The sequence below is a fragment of the Solea solea genome, chromosome 21 (genome assembly GCF_958295425.1).
Source record: "Solea solea chromosome 21, fSolSol10.1, whole genome shotgun sequence".
Taxonomy (NCBI): Eukaryota; Metazoa; Chordata; class Actinopteri; order Pleuronectiformes; family Soleidae; genus Solea; species Solea solea.
In genome coordinates, this window is record NC_081154.1 from 10,189,523 (window position 1) to 10,209,949 (window position 20,427).

Genomic DNA, 20,427 nt, shown 5'->3' on the forward strand with positions numbered 1-20,427 from the left:
TTGGATATTGGGAAAACTTAACCTGCATATATAAAGTGTATTTGGTGATAGCATTCAGTTATAAAATATAGACACACTTTCACCATTGACACTAACACCATGTTTTTGAAATAACTTCTTGCATCTTGAGATCTTAAACTATTGCCAGCTAAATGTTAAAATTTATGAAAGTAAATGCAGCAGGAAGTCCATTATTGACATAAATGTCATTAAGTGCAAACATCTGAAAATATAGTGGGATAGAAGCAAGTCTGACATAAGATGAGAATTGCACAGCAGTTCAACATCGTATTTGGGTGCAGTGAAGTACTGTATTTTTGTGCAACAATATTGGCTCAGACCCAGGTAGATTTAATATCAGATCCATGGAGAAAATACTGTATATTGTATCGGCGGTTAAGATGGCTTTCAGCTGCTGACAGCAGATCTCTTCATTACTAATGAATAATTTTATCTATTTATCTATCTCTTCCTTGCAGACACGATGTATTATACAAATAAGCATCTATTTTTCATTCCTGTACTGTTTTCATAGGGTTCATGGCATGTATAAATAAGAATTGTTTTCTTTTTCAAACCAAGATCGAGAATGGGTGACTCTACTTGGCAAACAAGATGCGTATTGTCTATGATGTGAAATGTTACATGAAGTTTCATCTTCCATTTAAACCTTATTGGTTTTGAATAATTGAGTTTGAGTGCTAAAATGTTGGTGTCACTCAAACTGGCTGACCCAGTAAACCTTCCTGCAAAATACAAGTGTAAGCAATTCTCTTCACATGCAACTGAAATAAGGCTAAGTTGGTTTGAAGATCTATAGAAGTATAACTTAAAAAAAAGTTAGCGAAAAGTTAAAGATGACCAGTTTTCTGTTTTATTGAAAAATATAGCAGTTATTTAAAAAGAAAAGTGAGGAAACCAAATATATTAATATACTGAAACCAGTATGGAGTGGAAAGATAAAAGAACATACTTGGCATGACACTATAGCCACTGAACAGAAAGGAAAGAAGAAAACATTCTACAGCTGAACTTTTAGTCAGTCGTTAATCACAATCCTTTATCTTTTTTTTTTTGCCATTAACCAGACACTGTTGGATATGGAAAACCTTCAGGCAGACCTGGGGGGAGGAAGTATTTGCAAATTCCTTTATGTGTAGTAGTGAGTTTCCCCACTGAAAACCATGGCAAATGCAAGGAAGTGAAGACAATCACAACGTGTTTGAGAGGAATTTAGTATCTTTCCATATCGGTTACCGTTTTCAAATTCTTACTCCACAAATCTGGCATCCCAGATAGGTGAACAATATGAAAACTTCCAAAAAACACAGTCTGGTCACAGATGTGTGGTTTCATGTTGGAGCCACAGACCTTTTTCTAGTTCCCACATTAGTAGCACATTCTCCCTGCTGAGAAGCACAATTTCCTTTAATCATCAATGGCACAAAATTATATTTACATGATTAAACTGACGATGGATGAGGAGTGATTTTGTTGTTCCTTTTAAGGTGTCCATTTCCCAGTGAAGGATTGTAGCTGCCCACATACTCCACAAACCACACATTTCACAATGGACCAAAGGAAGTAAGACAGCATACGTTTGGCCCATCAAAACATAAACAAGAACTCCCTCCAATGATACTACACATCTACACAGACGTAAACAAAACGCACCTTTTCTGCTATCACCCAATAATGTTAACGCATACTTGGCTAAATCCTCCAGGCTGCTTTTCACCTCTTGATTTCATGCAACCTGTTCATGTAGACATGGTTCTAAAAGCCTACCGCAGAATAGCTTGGCATTCTGATTCGACGTACACACCCCTGCCTCATGTGCCACAACAGGAAATTCAAAAGCTACCACAAATATGGCAATTCCTTTTCTTTCTTTTTTTTGAAACCCAAGGTGAAAAGGAATGTACGCCTCTTTCTGCAAAGTTTATAAGTGGAAGTAACACAGGAGTAAAAACCTACAAAAACAAAAACAGCCCACCTGTATGTTCTTGACCCCGCTGTTCTTGGGACAGTTCCAGCTGGTTGGGGGCCAATAATCTCACACATTTAATGAGTAGACTGGGAAAGACCAGATGATGGGTTGATTTAATAATCTGTTCCTACTGTGCGATTTGGGTTGTTCAGAGGAGGTGTATGTTATCACTTCAGGAAATGTCTCTCATTCTTGCTGCCTCGAGACATATCTGACGCTCGCCTATTAAGTAGCTGCACTATAATAACACTTTGTACATGCTGTTACATCCTGTCTATGTCCTTGGAGACAAACCTGGGCTCATGTCAACAGAAAAGCGATTTAGACAGAGTGAAGACTATTAATCGTAATACAACTGTTTCTCTACAGCACGGACTCCCTTTCGAACATTTCTCACATCTCTCTTCTGACCTGCAAATACTACCAACTTCAGCGATGTGGAAAGAGATGTAATGACACACAAACATTATCGTCATTTACCACAATCCCCACCTTTTCGTGTTAAAGGGCAATACAGAGGGCATCCATTCTGACACACTTGGACTGAATGCTTTTGTAAAATGATTAACTAGCACAGTCTTGCTATGACAGATTGCCAAGGTTAAATGTTTAGTCTAGTAATTAAGTGCCATGTTGCCAGTTTCCACAGAAACCAGCAGGCTCCCTCTATGGTACCATGTCAGAAATGACTCTCGTCAGAAAAGGTACAAAATCAACTTTTAAGACATAGTAGTGCACGTCAGGAATGATCCATCCCTTATGAGAATTAATGAATAAATACCACATCCGTCTGAATTAAAAGAATAATTTGCCAAACAGACGGCTGCAAAAATGATAAACTACCCAAATCAAACGAGCTACTGTAGACCAACTTCTAGATACATGTACATAAAATATAGTAAAAATAATGCAGAAATCACAATGAAGTCATCAGTAAAAAACCAAAAAAGGTTATCGCCACTTTCACGACTTAGTGTATACGCCAAAATATTACTGTTGGCAAATGAAATTTCACAAACATGCATTTATTTGAGTTTCACTTAGTCATTTCCCCTCGTCCTTCGTCAGAATAGTAGCACACGTCCGCATTCAGTTTTGTGACCCTGCACATCCTTCTGTTCACCTCACACGTCACTCTCCCAATGTGATATTCATGTGATTGACAGCTGAGAGTACACTTCTCTAACCTTGTGGTTACTCTTTACTTAAAAATGAATGTCATGCTCATAACCAAAGGCTCACCGATGAATGCACTTTTGAGATGAACGAAGTTTGAACGCCACTTTTCCAATCACGAGTTCGGAGTTTGTGTTGCGTAACTGCAACAAACCCAAACCTGTCAAGAGTACAAATTTATGAGCCGGTCTGCATTCTCATCAGGCATTTAGCTCGTGTCTTCTTACTACAGCAGAGTGAATAAGGCTTAATTGGTTTCATTTATGATGTTGATAAGTTTGCAGGGATTGGATTCATCTACAAAAACACTTAAAACAGATATGGCCAGGCCTCTAAATTCTCCCCCCGCTTTTGCTTTTCTCAGCTTGTGATGGCCTCCTAACATCTGGTTCTTACAATTAGTGTTGTTGAAAAACACTATTGGGCCAGAACAGGGTTCTCTACACTCGTATCTCATCATCGTCCTCATCCATGAACGTGAACTCTCTGTCCTCCTCTCCGCGTGGTGAACTGTACTTTGCGCTGTCCGTGTCGCCGTCGTGGAGGTGATACTGAACCTTCTCCTCGGTGACCGAGCCAGAGCTGGACACAGAGCAACTATCCAGGTTGTGGTGGTTGTTCCGGGCATTTAGCTCTGGGGTGTAGGGATCCCGCGTGGGCTTCTGCTGGTAAATGCTGCGGGGAGGCCTTGCAGGAGCCCGCTCCTCCACATCATCATCTATGTGGGGTATGAGCGAGGGTGACGCACCGCTCTCAATACTTTTGCCTTCCTCATAGCCAAGGTCATCCTCCTCCCAGGCTTTCTTTTCCATCACGCTCAAAATATCCCCAAGCATGGAGGGTCCCAAGTCAATGTGGAAGGACATCATGGACTCGGCATGCTTCATTCCTCCACCCTTCGGCATGGATGGAGGCAGATCTGTGAGTTCCCCAAAATTGCGCTCCTCAAACTCTGCGTCAAGCGTCGCCATCGCTGCTGCTCCATTACTTGGCTTACTTTCGATCTCTGACAGCTTCTGCATGGGGCTGGAAGAAAGACTCTTTGTCAGCTGGTTACTTCTGCTAGTATCCTCGTCATTTAGATATGGTAAGGATATGGCATTTTTCACAAAGTTGGATGAGCCACTAGAAGGTGCCATCGTATTGTATTCAAACTTGTCCCCACGGTTTACTGACAGCGAGCGCTTGCTGCTTCTGAATGTGCGGGACAGCAGGCCTGGTTTGGGACCTGGTGAGCCCTGCTTTGTGCTTGGCTCCCTGGGAGGTTCCCCTGATCGGGTGCTGAGAAACGAAGTGTCCCCAAAGGCATCACCACCTCTGCCCACATGCATGGTATGGCGGAAATCCCCCAGTGGAGCACTGATCATCTCTGCGGTCAGGTCAGCTCGAGACCGTCTCTTTGATTGGTTAGAGTTGTGAACCAGCGGCTTGAGGATAGGCATGATGGCAGCCTCTTACTTGCAATCCAACAGCAGAAGTGGAACAAAGTTATGAAGGCGTTCAGTCGAATGTTCGAGTCGAGTTTTTGGTTATTGTATTGAGATGTCAAAGCAAGTAGAATTCCAAGAGTTTAATGCGTGCAGCCATTCTGGTCTTCCAGCCTGGGTTTCATCTTGGAGTTGAATAGCCCTGTGAAAAAGAATAGAAGACATTAGCACCAATTCACCTTACCAGGCAACATGGCACAATTAAACAACACCAGGCACAATTTGAATTTGTTCTGGAGAGCAATGTTTATTTGCTTCACATCACTATCAAATCACTGCTCCTGTCCTCTATGGAAGTTTTACATGCCAGGGCTTGTAGATGTTCTATTCAAACAAGAAGTGAATGCAGATGTGCAACTCTGTAACTTCATGCAATGGCGAAGAAAAGCTTACAGTAGTGATAGAAAGTTCAAAGCACCTTATTTGACCCAATATGACTACCCCCAATGTCACTAATAAGCTCTCATTCAGATGTTTTGGTACGGTTTTTCTAAATGTAATGGTCTGAGCTGTCACATTGACTTTTCCAAGGAGTTGCAGTGCCTGCTACATGTGCTGAGCTTTAGTTCCCATTTTGGCCCCTCGCTGTTATATAACCATCGAGACACAGGATACTGAGTCAAAGCAGTTCAAGCTGGCAGGAATAAAAGAATGAAGAGGAACAGCATTTCTCCACCGTAGATCGACTTAAACCATAACTCTGACAGTCCAGATCGGCTACATTCTGTTTTACACCTCCTGTCATCAAGAGATAAAGTTTGTCCACTCCTTCCTTTTTGTTCACTTGCTGTTCTACCCTCACTTTTGGTAGACAGTTTAGCCTCGAGGATGACTGAATCTGAGCACCACCAATGGATATTTGGTTCCGTCTGTTGCTGCCTCAGTTTATTTCTGTATGTCACTTTTGACTTTTGCACTGAACAAATGTTAACTGAAATCAGGTTTGATAATAGCCAAATGATAGATCCAAGAATTTTGTAATGAAAAGAAAGCAGCGTGATCTTAATTAAACACAGGCCAGTTTGATTCTTTCCTTAGCCTTGATCATCTGTGACTCAATCACCTGATAAGGCTCCTTTCACCACTTAGACCAAACTGTTATCAAGTTGTCAGTGACTCAAGGCTTTGAAACATGATTTTGAAAGAGAAAAGAATGGAGAAGAGGTTCAAACACCCATTTGTGTACGTTCCAGTCGTCTAGCTCTGTGCGATACTGCGACCTACAAGGGTTTCAATTGTTTTAGCCAGACAGCAGCCCCATCGTTCAGTGATTTCAAACTGGAACTTAAGCCCACGCTCTAGGCCTGAACATGCATCTCCCTCAACAATGAATAGGGGCCTCACTCACCAATATTCCAAAGCAATGTCACCCATGAAAACATGCATCTCTAACAACAACCCATTCACTTGGAAAGGCAAATGTAGCACTAGATGGAACAGAGGGTGGTTTGATAGATGAAAAAAGCTACAGCAGCCTTTTGTTCATTCCTCGGAACCCATGCACTGCCAATATTTTCTTTTAAATTCAACAACTTTGTTTGAAATTTTGTCAGTGCTTGTAAGTTGTAATGGGGAAGATGCACTGCTCCTACATCATAAAAAAAAAAAAAAAAGGCCAAACAAAGAGCAAACACATACCAAGGTCTTAGCAAATTTGACTCCCTTCTACATTACTGGAATTGGCTTACTGTTATGAAATATATTCCAATGGTAAATGAATGCTTAAGTGTATAGCAAAGGACAAACAAACACAAATACTGAAGACTCATCAGTACAGTCACTGTGGTCTATCATTAGCCTACTTTATTACTTATGCCTTGAGCAATAGCCAGTTAGCACGACTGCACAACAGGCTGTTGAATGTGTGACTGGCCAGCGGACACTCAAGACAACTCAACAACTGATTTGCTACTCCCTGCTGCTCACAGTTTTGTATTTCTCTATGGCAACATCAGAGCAGAGTGCTAGCTTCCATGCAAGCTTCCTGTCCCTAAGCCTGATGGAGACACATGGGGAGAAAGATTTTATCCCCTACATGGAGAGATCGGCTCATTCAGATGGATTAACCCTTCCTGGTGGTCACATGCAGGGCAAAAACTGACACTGTGCTTATATAGCTGAAGGGGGATGCTTTTGATGTCACTAAAAGACATTCAACCTTAGTATAAAAGATGTCAGTGGGTGCTCAAATATCAAAAGGTGCAAACCTCGCACCTCAAGTCATTCTAGGAAATGGCCCGTTTTATGTCTTTGGTGGGCCCCCAGTTGTTTGACGAATAGTTTCAAACGCTTCCCTCAGGATCATCAAGTCCTCGTTGACAAAAGATGGAGTATGACCTGCAGGCTGCCCTGTCACATACAGTTCTAGCCTTACAATACTTTCAGAAGTATAAATCATGAAGAATGGCAGTGTCGTGTCCATTGTGTGGTTTCAAATTACAAATATCTGTATTTGTCGTCAAATCTTCTGTATTAAAAAGGAAACATTGTTAAATGGTCTTTTTCTATTTTTGGAAAATTGATCCAATATTTTTAATACAACTTATGCAGTAGTGAGGTTATCTCTGTTTATATATTTTTTAATGTAAAAAGATTTAACAATTTAAAATAAATAATAAATCTACTCTCTTCATCAGGGAAACCTGATGTGTGTTTATTCGGTGGAGTATTTTCTCACCACCACAATAAGCATTTACTTGACAGTAAACTATTAACAGCTGTGTGAAAGGGTACAATCTAAATTAACTGCAATTAGCTCAGCTTCTTATTGGCTCAAGCTCTGATTGGCAGCGATGCAAACAAGATACTAGGATGTGCTCACTGATGGTCCTTCAGAGAATTCAAATACTTTCAAGAGGTTTATTGTAGCAGTCGAGTGAATCTCATAATTCATTTTCATGGACTTATTTCTTTATTTCATTATTGACAATGATATTTTACAGAGGTTCATGAGTAAAATGTGTATGAACACATGGAGGACAAAATAAAGTGCGGCTTACTGGACAAAAAGTAATCCAGATAAGTGTCATATTTCAGGGTTTCCAGTCTAACCTGAATCACCCCTCTACCATACACACACTCTGACTTTAGCTGAAGGCTAGATTCCATCTCAGCCCTCTTTACACATGCTGACAGGCCCGGTGAGACAAACAGGTCACACTGCCATTACTGCAGCTCTAAAAAATACACACAATGTTTGTGTTGGAGACACGAATATGCTTGAAGTGGCAAAAGTATTATCTTGTTTGTTTTGTGTTGAGAATCTTTGCTTTTGGTCCGTGTGCAAGGCAGTGACGAAGGCTTTTATATAACCAAGCACTCGTAATGCCACATGACTTCAGCTCAAACTGAGACAAGCGGTGACAGGGCCATGAATGCTTAAGAGCATCTGATGTCGCCGGGAGACTGATGCACACAGTATGACATGACATAACCACCAATGCTCATCAGTGTTCAGTCTCACTATCGTAATCCTCTGGATCACAGGCACCATACAGTCCTCAGCTCTCCCATTTCACTCTGTCTCCTACTAAATGAACAGAGCAAAGGGGCTTTGAAAGCCCATCCAGTCACAGCTTGGCTGGTGTTGAGTTACACCATCACTTTCTGGTTTCATTTTTGACATTTTAAGTGGTGAAATGTCAACAGAAAGTCTTATGATTCATGATAAATAAGGTAGAAGCCACTGTGCAAAAATAATGCAATCTCTATGGGAATGTAAATATTGGCAGATTAATTTATCTTTTTATTGAATATTTAACCCAGAAGAATATGCTTATTTGGCTCCAGATTAACAACTAAAAAGCACCTTTAAAAAACAGAATTGACCTTGGCCAAGCAAAAATCTTTTTGTATCATTTAGAATTTTGACAAACTCTTGCTTAGTCTTGATTTAAGTCCCCAGTTGTCTGTTGAACACAGAGACTCTGCTGTGTGAGCAATAAGAAAAGTCCTGCTTTGTTTGACCTTGAACTAGCCTTAATCTCCTCCATTGTTCAATCTTATTGTCAGTGACATTGATATGTAAATGCATATACGAGTTACCCAGCAGGATCTGTGACATTGCAAATCAATTAATCAATTGGGCTGCATAAGAATGGAAAGTTCTGAACTCTCACAAAAAGGTCAGCAAACCTAATTTGCCCCTACTCCGTTGGACGCACAACCTCAAGCCCAAACATCTGATTCCCACGGTGCGAGAGGAGGCTTGTTGTGTGCACTGAAAAATAACAAAAAAACATCTGCGATTGCAATTTCTATCACTAGAAATCACACAGATGACATTGTTATGATTGCAACTGACATATTAAACTATACAACTATGATGAACAGTAAATATCCTCACAAATATGCTTTAAAGGAGCTTTAAGAGAAGGAATTACAAAACCTCAAAGTATGAATATGATTACACCTCATATCATTCAATAGCACTTCATTTGGTTAGTTCAATGCCTTAATGTTTGCTTCAATCCAAGTACAGTTACATGGCATTAGAAAAAATCTGAATTGTGTTTGTTTAAAATCTGACTTTTGAAATGCAGGCAAACATGTTAGTCTGACTGAAATGACACTAAATCCAATTTGTCAATGGATCAAACTAAAGCTGACCTGGGGGCACTGAACCACAGTTCCAACCCCCGAGATTAAACCCGGTAGGAAGAAGCCAGTACTCATCAGAAGTAAACCGTGACAAAAACGTACAATTGTTGGACTGATGAGGCAATTGCATTTATGCTCTGTTAACTTAAATAATTCAATATTTTAAAGCTCATGGATGAAAAGAAGACTCTGAATGGATTTGGACATGCTAACACTGGCCACCAGACCAAACTGCCTAATACCAACAAGCTGTGGAAGTGCAATATTTCCATTTCCCACGAGTACTTATTGTACGTGAGACAAGAACAGTAATTCAGTTGGACTACGTAGCTTCTCTTAACTGAAACTTACTGACTACTAATATAGGTAGATGAAGATGTGTGCTGTTTACGTAGCACATAAATGCTGCCGTGCACCTCTGAACACGTCGGTAACATAACAAGTCTGAAAATGAGACGGATCCAACTGCGTAACTCGCCGAATGTCATGATCTAAAATGATAGTGTGCTAATCTGTTGCCAAAGAACAACAGCAGGCAGTAAATTATCTACCTTATTACTGTCGGAAGAAACCAGTTCTTCCTGTTCGACTTCATATCTAGTCACATAGCTCCAAGGCTACACATTGATGACAAACGGCAGAAATATCTTCGACGGAAACAGACAGGCGGATGTGAATGGTAAAAATAATAGGCTGCCTCACTCACCACCACCCATGTGTCGAGGAACATACCTTCTCTGTTTCGCACAGGTGTACATTTGAGTGAAGGCTCTGACTCATCTTCATGGAAACTGTGTTTTGGGAGCCCTGAAACAAAGTCTCAAGTCGCCGCCCTTGCGTTTTGTTTAGACACTACAAAGGATAAACGTTGTCATAATCCCACGTCTGTGTGTTTTCTTTGATTTCCTCCTTTTTCCCTGGCTTGGTTTTTTCTCTTTCTGCGACAGTAAACATTGTCCGTCCCGATATTTATTGCAGGATTATACATTCTACGGGCTACATCCACACTTGCGTGTTTTCAGTTGTTTTCAGAGTATCCTATGGCCAAAGGGTCTATCACATTTAAAAGCAGCTGGAGTGAAGTACACTATTAAACACAACAGCCTGAGAGAAAACTGTCAGGTAGGAGCAAGTTGGGCAATAGTCTGTAGCTTCTCTGTTACTGAACAACCAAAGAAAGAAAGCTGAATCATTTTTAAATCATAGTTAAAACGAGTGCCGGGGCTACCTAATGTGTCGCCACCACTACAATAATCAGTTATCTTAGTGAATCATCATCTAAGATTCATTAACAAGAAATTGCTGGGAGTTCTCAGAGCAGAAGTAAGCGTATGGAGCACAGTTACTGTAGTCTTTGCAAGTGCTATTGCACTGAAACAATCAGGGTAAAGACGACGATGGCAAGCTGAGGCAGGCCTTAAAAATTAGCATGATGTTTTCATTCCCTCCCGCAACTCGCATCCTTCCTCAGTGGAGTACACTTTTTATTATTCAGTTGTTAATATAGTTTTATTACATTCCACTTGAAAAGAGAGTTATAGTCCAAACGTAGAGGCAATGGCGGTTAACTGGAGGCTTCACGAGTTACCAAACGCTTGCTTTTACTTTATTTTTTTTCTGCAGCAGAATATGTTGAACGTAAACAAACCTTATGTGTTTCAAATGAAATGTCCTCGGGGCCTGTATTAAATCTTAATTAGCAAAATGTTCTGTCACTAGGCTTGTCTTCACATGCCACACATGCACTATTAAATTATTTGCTGCACCCTAAAGCATTTAAGAATTACTCAAGTTACCAGCACACTAGTTTGCAGTGAAAAGCAAATCTTATAGGCTCTGATGACGTTAGGTATCAAGATTTTCAGATCATGTGGCATTATTATTTTTATTTATTTTATTTAAATGTTCAAATATGGGAAGGTTAGAAATTGCATTTCAAGATTGTGAAATAGAGAAGTGACAACGTTTTCATGTAAAATGGCTTTAGACCCATACGGCTGAGAAGAGGAATTACACCTCCATCAGCAAAACTGTTGACCAAATACAGGCACTGTGTGTGTGTGTGTGTGTGTGTGTGTTTGTAAAGCATAGTGTATCAACCTCCAGGGCCTCTGTGCTGCACAGACAGAAACAAACCCACAGGAGGATTAAGGGCAGCATGTTCAACGCAGGCAAATAAAACCAGCATGCCTGGGCCAGCCCCGTGTGCTGTGTGTCAGGAGCTTAGGGCAGCACACACACACACACACACACACACACAAGCAAACCAACCTCCCGCTGCCCCACTAGCCAGCCCTCCTCTGTCAGCTCCAGATGCACTGCAAAGTTCTATCACGACCCCAGGGCACCCTATCACCCGATCACCAATCGACTAGGTTAAGTGATTTTGTTTCAAAAATGTAACAGCAGACATAGACGGCAGGCTTCAAACCCAATTTCTCCGTTTCCAATCTTTCATAAAGCTGCTGCTCCTGCATGGTTGGACAAAGTGTTTTGTCAGATACCGGGTGGGCTGCCATGCCGTGCCCCAGCCAGATGGGGATGAGAGAGGAAAATTGGCTAAAAACCAAACGGATAGTTAATGAACATGTCTCTCGATTATAAAATAAGCCTTTTGCCTAAAACAAGTCTCCCGAGAAATTGATTTGGACGGGGAAAAAAAATATATTTTTTTATCACTTTATGAATAACATCCAGAGTAGAAATGTGAAGGGGCGCATTTTCTTTTCTTGTGTGGAGCAACACTATCACAAGGACCGTTGCAAAAGAAGAGGCACAGATGGAGGCACTAAAGAGAAACCCACCCTCAAAGGGGCAGTGAAGGGTGTCACCACATTGGATTCACTCGGTCATGCCAACACAGTGACAGACGTTCTTTCACTGTGTCCTGCGTGAAATGTACCCAAGCCCTTATTACGCCTACAGTGGAGGGATTGTACAGTGGCGTGTGTGTGTATGTGTGTGCGTACACATGTATACATGTCTAATTAATCACTGCAATCCCATCCCATCAGTTTCTGACAAATAGGCAGCATTCATGCCTGGTACCACAGGGCCGGATCTGAGCCAAGTGGTCGAATTAACGGTTGCTGCTGGACAATGAAAGAGTTTCTATTGTGGACAGGATTAAAAAAGACAGAGGGAATACATGATGCCACCGTTAGAGCGAGGACAGTTAGCTTCCTCTGAGTTTTCACATTTCGACTTGATAGACTAGCTGTACTGTTTACTTAAAGATGAGGCCTCGGGAAACAAAACATGCCAAATCAACAAAAAGATAACCCAGTGCTAACAAAGTCTAGACTCAAAGCTATACAATCATGTCACAAGAATCACTAAGCTGCTTTCTGCGTCTGAAGATAAGCGACTGCGCTTCGTGAACTTCTTAACTGCTAGTGGACCTTTTTTTGTTATCAGACATCCCAGCTGAAATCCCTCCACAAAACGGTTACAGGGGGGCATCGGGACCTGACTGACGAGATGAGTTAATAAAGCTTGAGTTTTAACATTAATGTAATCATTAGCAGTATTTCAAAATATTGAAAAAAAGAGAATATAGGCATACAAACGTGACTGTAACAATTCGTAACAGTTGAAATCTCACAATACATTGGAGAGGCAGACAGGTGCATGTATACATAGTTCCCAGTGATTGGAGGCATATTTTTACCAACATAATTGTGTCTTTACTAGTTTATGTGGCTGCTGCATTGCATTCATGTGCAATCGTGTCCAACAAGCTGTGATATTAACACGGACATGATTTGTAAATCAACAACCAATGGCAAGAAATATCAGACATTCTTGGTCTTCAGCTTCTCATGTGTGAGGAACCGCTTCAGCGATAATCACTGGATCGCTTTGACACAACGAGCACTTCACCCTTCGATCTGGGAATCAAAATCCTGGATCAGAAAAGAAAATAACCATGACTTAATAAATAAAATACTATAATTCATGGCTCTTCGGAAACCTTGAGATCTGCCTCCTTAAGCTCTGTTGAGGTTTCATCATTATCTTCTTCAATATTTATTTGATTTGGCTTTCTTTAAGACAGCTTTCACATTTGGCATAAGACTTGATTTGGCAGTCAAGCGATGACATTGATTTCCTGGAAGTGTCGGCACATAACGACTGCCGACTGTGCATATCAATGTGCTTGTGTGCATGTTTAAAGTCCATCAAAGTGCCACCAGTAGGTTGAAGAGTCACCAGGAAAAAGTTGGTCTCTGCTCTCTAGTCACAAACAGCTGAGAAACACACAGTAGCACACACACACACACCCTGTCTCACATCGCACAGAGCACAATGGACACGAAAGAAAACAAAACAATGCGAGTCAGCGGAAGATGAAAACCAAACACTTCTGGCACACCCAAACCACACACACACACATTCTTGTAAGGTAAAATAGATAAATGCACGTACACACAATCAAACAACACACACACAAGATGGGTCTCAAAGGTGAGCCACATGAATGACACCCACTATTTACAGTCATTTAACACAGACAAGGGCCCCAGATACTTATCTATCGAGGTATTATAGCCTTTCATCATTGTCATTCACAGCACTGGACTTCCTTGAGTGGTTCACACAGGAAGATGTGATTCTTTTCATGAGGAAATCAACACTTCTCACGGGGTCATCAAGATCCCACAATGGCTCACGTGACTGTTCCCGTCTCTTGAACCACTTTCCCAGTGTGTGTTTGTCATTTCGTGAACACAGCGGTGACCAGTTACACCGACAGTCCTCTTTTGTCTTTTTTTTTTATTTTTTAGAATGCTTGAGAGCGAAAAAACACCTGTGTCCGTGTCCATACAGAGCCACGGAATAATGAGGCTCGCTGGACTGTGAACGGGCCTAAACTGGGACCAGAGCAGCCAGCTGCACGCCACCAGTCACACATGCTTTCAGTAGATTATCCAGTTACATAGTCAAGTTAACTGCTTTAAGAAGCAATGCTCTCTTGGTGAGTGAAGTTAAAAGAAGCAGAAACTGTTACACGGCCACAAATTTTCCAACAGCTTTCCAAAGAACTCATCTCAACTATTTGTCCTTGAGATAAGGAAGTAGAGAAAAAAAGTTCCCCAAATCAGTGCCGACTGCACCTTTTATGCATACCACTTCAGCTGAGTCCCAATCACATCATGTACTGTAAAATGATACCAGCAGATACAAGATAGGTGTGCCACCCGGTACTAGATCATGGTGTTCTTTAAAAAAAAAAGTGATACCACAGATGATGCTCGGTTGCTTCCGCAGTGTGGGAACATCCCACCAAGCTGGCCACATTCATGCTTCACTGGAAACAACGCTCAGATATGATAATTACCCAAACTGGTTGTTCAGCTTTGAACAACGCAACTCAGGAAACAAGCAACTATGTTGAGTGAAGATTATATTCAGTAAAATACATTTTATTTTATTTGAAACTCAAATTTTGGATTTGAGTCAAGCAGTTTGAGTTCACTTAACTGGTCAAAGTAAAGTTGTTTCTGTCAAACTGGTAACTCTTCACAATGATCACGCTACACATAGGGTGAACCCAACAGGTGAATATCTGTTGAGTGGCTGAGTGTCAAGAACATGTGTGTTTCTGCACAAAAGAAAGAACAGCCATTACACAGTTTGTTGTGAAATGGGATGGATGTGGGGTTTTTTGATTTGAGCACTGAAACCTGTAGACAGATTTTCATGAACGTCTGATCTGAAAATACAAACCTTCTACAGGGCAAGGCAAAGCGTGGGGCCTTATATTATAAGTTGTTTAAAGTCTAGACTGGGATCCGATAAGGCACGTTTTGAATTTGAATTTGAAGGAGTGCTCAAATGAGGTGGTTTTACAGAGATACGCGTACGAGTTAAATGGATATAGACTGATGATTTGTTTCTATTGCCTTAAGTTGTATAATCATTGTAAACCCTGATGTAATTGTTGATGTAACGTCAGATTTAGCTTTCAAAAATGTCTATTCAGGGTAGCAATTTTGCCTTAAAGCAGAAAGCTTTCGGTTGTGCAATAGGGCTTAAACGATGAATTAACTATTGACTGTTTTGGAAACACTAATCAACATTTTTCAGTCTTTTATATGCCATTTGTGGACTGAACAAGTACTCAATTAAATATGAAAATAATCGTTAGTTAAAGCCCTATTCTAAGGTTTCCTTCCACAGAGTGTGAGAGTGAATGGCAGTCTCTGTATGTTTGCCCTGCAATGGACAAGGCGAGCTGTCCAGGGTGTACTCTGCCTTTCACCCTGTGTCAGCTGGGATTGGCTCCAGTGGCCCTTGCGACCCTCATGTGGAGGATTAAGTGGTAAACAATTATTGGAAAAAGTCTGTTCAAAGATCAACTCGGATACCCTCAGCATGATTTCTCTTCGTGAGTTCAAAGACCTCTCTGCTTTCTTTGCAGGCGGGGTGAGTCCTGCGATTGTCTGAGACAAAACAGCTCGAGTTGGCAAGTTCAACACAAGCCTCAAAGTATTTTATAGTGTCATCGGTAGAAAAGAAAACACACGCCCTCTATGTTTGAAGTGATTCATATTTTAGATATCAGGACGGCTTAAGAACGCTGGAGTTTTTACCTAAACACTGGAAATAGTGTAATCATATCTCTTAGAGACGTATTATAGATGTTAGTTAAACACTTTACTTTAAAGGTGTTTTATTTTAGGGGGTGAAGTTGTTTTAAGCTTTAAAATACTGAGTGGTTTCTCACTGTGACCCTTTTTCAAGATCCTTAAAATAATTACAAAACCACGCTGAGGGTAAAATATCAAGCCATTTTCCCACCATTCCCTGTTGGCCTCCTAAAAGGTTTGGGATAAAGGTGGGTGGATTGCTGAGGCATTTATGTGGGCATTTCCTGAGGGATGGAAGCAGCACAAACATGCAATATAATGTAAGTTATCACAACTTACTCCATTGGACTAGCCTGTATTCCTAGACTCCTATAAACAAAGGGGAAATATTTATACTGTATTAAACCTTAATATAGCACACAGACACACTAATAAAATACTGACAGGCAACTGTACTCCACTAACATAACTAACTGCATGTGAAACTGCCTGAAGTTAGTGTTTCCATGAGTGCAAATGACTGTAACTGCCTCCCTGCTCCCAGCCCCCACTCTTTCCAGTATAAAACTGTAATGACCTCAGTGCATTCAGAGTTGGGCAGGTAGCCAGTTTCCTCACTACGCAGCAGGAGTATCCTCAAGAGCTAACTGAAGTAGCACAGTCAGAGATGACACATGCATACATACTCCTCTCCCCTCTGACTGGGCAGGCTACACAATGGGTCTTAATGGTGAGATATCTGCCTGGCAGCTCTGGAGAGGCTATAGTAAAGAGCTGAAAGGCCTCGGGTGTGTTGCACTTCTTATGTCATTGGAAAAGACGGAGAAAAGGCGAGATGATGGCGTCATGACAAGCGAGATCAGGCTGAGACTGACCTTGTTCTAACTCTCTCCAGTGAACTTATGGTTCACAGTCGAGCGTCATTTTTCCAACACCCTGACCAAAACATTGTTGGGTAAATGATTCATCCAGCAAACCGACAAACACTGACAGACCTTAAAGCTGTTGTTAGGGTGTGGTTGTGTGTAAATATGTGCATGTGTAGGAGGAGGTCAGAGGGCAACAGTTGCATAAAAACACCACCAAAGCGAAGCCCATTTGTTAATATGTCCTATTTTTTTTCCCAGACCAACAGTTTAATAAGAATAAAGCTTGGATTATCAACACTGAGTGAGGAATTATGAAACCAAATGTTGCAAAAGGACCTGCAGGCTTTATGGTCAGTGTAGTTAAAAGTCAAGCACACACTATACGGCCTTCAGTTATAGCATGATGTATGAATCTGGGCAGGTATACAACCACAGTGGCAATTCTGGAGTAAATTATCCAGTTCATCAGGCATTAATGACCACGAGGGGCAAGTGCCAAGCCTGTAAACACACAACAGGAACCACTCATCAAGGAAGACGGCGCAGTGGAAGTTCCTTCTATCTATTATTAATGATATTTTCATTGCACACAGCAAAGAAAAGTGATGCCTCAAAGTCCATTCCGCTGCTCGGATCAAACCATATCCAGTCTTGTAGCTGAAAATAGTAATCTGGGACACATGTATGAGGCTCTGTAACCTAGTTCCCATGACTAGCCATCCTCAAAATAACATTACTGATTTGTAATGTTTAAATCTAGGTCTATGGACCCTTAAGGCCATCTGATCCAAAAGTTGGAATAGTTTACTTTCACTATTATTAATCCCACTAGATGATCCCTCTCATTTGACTGTTGCAGTTTTGAAAACATTTCATAACTTTAATTACATGAAACGGGTTTACTGCCAAATCTAATCAGGTCAACACGAATGTACTCACACATGAGAAGCCCTGCACAAGTCTCAGACCATGATCCAGAGTGAGTGTCAGCAAAACAACTCTTTCTAATGGTATTCAGTTTCTCTAGTGACACAGACTAAAAAAAGATCCTGATCAAATCAGCCAATAGCCTTGAGAGCTTTGGGGAAACAAAACAAAAAAACAACTGGTAAGCACAGTTTTGATAGATTTCCGTAAAACTGAAGTGGTGCCTTTCACAATGTAATGCACAGCACGACGCCAGGGGGCTTTATTGTTGTTGTTGCTCCATATGGGACAGGCAGGAGCTGGATGAGACCGCCAGGCGCTGATTGCTCTGGAGTAGATTTGACATTCAAATGAGATGCAGATCTCGCACAGTTGGTTTTTACTTCAACCTAGTTTGACCCCCTCAAGAGTGCTTTAAAACGATACCGGACGCAGAGCAGCGTGGCTAATAACAGCACACACTTTTAAATAACTTTGATACAATGTAACAATGTCAACGCGAGTATGAAACAAGTCGCTCCGTGGTGATACGTTACCTTTCTTTATGGTCCAACGCGGTGAGGAAGTGTCGGGTTATATTCCACGCAGCTCGCGGTGAACACAGGTGTGGCGGTCGTGTTATTTATATAAAATAAAAAAAAATAAACAAAGTTGTCGCCTTAAGTGGGACAGTCGCACTGCTACAGCTCCAGACTCCGTGTAGTTCGCTCCAGTGTGGCGCACAAAGCGCTCCTCCCCTTTCCCAGCCCCTCACCTCGCCACCCCCTCTCCTCACGTGCCCGCGAGCACCACCCCCTGCTGCGGTTTAAAGGCACAGTGTCCCTGTTTACACACAACAACGCAACAATGGGCTGAAGTGAAAGCAAGCCATTCAGTGCACAGCGACAAAACTTAAAACTACTTAAAAACTTAAAACGTTCCTAAAACCATAGATTAAGTGAACGTATTCTTCCAGTTTGAATAGTGAAGCCCGTGAAGATGTAATTAGCCAGCAGGGGGGCGACTCTGCAGGTTGCAAATACGTTTTAAATGGATATGTATGAGGAAATTGAGGTTACTACTCTTGAGTATTAGGGCCAAACAACAAAGAAAAAAAATTCTAATCAAGAATAAAGTCGTAATATAACGAGAACAAAGAATAATAAGAATCTATATGCCATAACGCGTTGGGACCTTTGCTGTTGTATAGATAATTGTGCTCACCGTAGTTCCACTCCTTCTGGATCCAAAACAATGTAATTTAATTATTTATATATAATCTACGCTGCTGTTACAGCATGTATCATAATATTTATTGACCAAGTCCTGGTTTCCTCCCAGTGATGACAAGACTCCCAGCTGTTCATCATGCAGTTATGATATTAATCTTTTCAAAACTCTTGGGGCGCGAGCGTAAAAGCCTTTTCTCAAAATGTCAAGTGATTTCTCCCTGACCTTTCAAGGCCTGCTTTCTAAACAGATTTAAAAAATAAATAAATACATTCTATTATTTGCGATGTGAACTTTACAAGCTTTTGCTTTTTCACCGTGTATTCCTGTTGTTCATACATTTGTTTGGGTTAGACAACATTATTTTGCACAGTGTGAATATGCGGGGTACAATACATTCTGCTTTAATGCTTGTTTAAGACCAGAAATGTGCTCTCCGTGCATGTCATATTCTGTATGACTCAATATTCACAGAAGCAATTAGGACAGCCTTTGTGCCAGTTACTCCAATTACCTTTGATGATTTCCACATAACATTAAAAACTGTCACACAAAGCAAGGTCATGGCGAACCGTGCTCGTGCCTTTGCTGTTTGAACAGCCATCTGGTCGTCAGGTGTGAACTTTAACTCTTATTATGCCACTGACACTGCGCATCTGTCCTTTTGAAGTCTCTCTCAGCCACCTGTAAATATCACATATTATATTATTACACAATGAAACCATCGTTGTGGTGTGGACTTTTATGGGGAACTCCAGCGATGTTGTGCAGGAACACAAAACTTTGATGGCATGTTACCCTGAAGTGGGCCCCTTATTCATTCAATTATTGCTTCCTTGTGTGGCTTTGTGTTGAACGTTATATAATGCATGCAGCCTGGGAAGGCTACAGTAAGAAATTAGGACAAAAGGGAAACTCTTTTCTGGGGAGGGGGGAAACAAACCAGTGCAGAAATAAACACAACTGTGACCAAATTTGACTTAATCCTACAACAATTAAAGTTACAATTTTCAGTTGCCTTGGCGCTCCAAGTAGGTCATTTTGTTTAGACCACACACTGTGGAAAACCACTAGACGGGTGAAAGTGAGGCTTGGGTAAATTTACTTACCAAAGTGGCTATAGTCATTTTCCTGCTACTTCCCACAATGCACATCAAGTCAGAAACCAATTTTAGCATCTACCAAGCAGCAAATTAGAACAGCACTCATGAATGGCACTGAGGGAGCATCCCCTTTCTCAAATGACTATCCTTTCTCCAACGGCCTGCTTGTATATCCTCTTCAAATCCCCAAACCACCCTCAATGAAGCTCACAAATGAGGCAATTAAATCCAGGGGTTCAAATTCCTTCGAAATACATCTTATTAATATTCCAACTGAGGGTGTTTTCTCAAAGCTCAGGGCTATTTAGTACTTTGGTGTCCCCTTTTAAGCGGGGACCACCAGCTCGTTCCATTCTCTGTCATTCACTTCCCTGAGGGAGCCGGACAGAAAGAACACCGGGAAATAAACATTTCAGCAAATGGAAATGTCCTGTCCACGTTTCTTCTGTTCTAAAGGAAATTTCCCATGTGTTC

The 20,427-nt window shown here is 41.2% G+C and overlaps 1 protein-coding gene across 1 annotated transcript; it reads right to left on the reverse strand.

Moving 5' to 3' along the window:
- Positions 1 to 3,002: 3,002 nt before the first annotated feature.
- cdc42ep4b (CDC42 effector protein (Rho GTPase binding) 4b) lies at positions 3,003 to 18,348 on the reverse strand. Its single transcript, XM_058621517.1, has 2 exons — positions 18,178 to 18,348; positions 3,003 to 4,795 (listed from the first exon to the last, which is right to left on the reverse strand). The coding sequence occupies exon 2, from the start codon at positions 4,606 to 4,608 to the stop codon at positions 3,607 to 3,609; it is 1,002 nt and encodes a 333-aa protein (XP_058477500.1). The 5' UTR covers positions 4,609 to 4,795; positions 18,178 to 18,348; the 3' UTR covers positions 3,003 to 3,606.
- Positions 18,349 to 20,427: the final 2,079 nt, after the last annotated feature.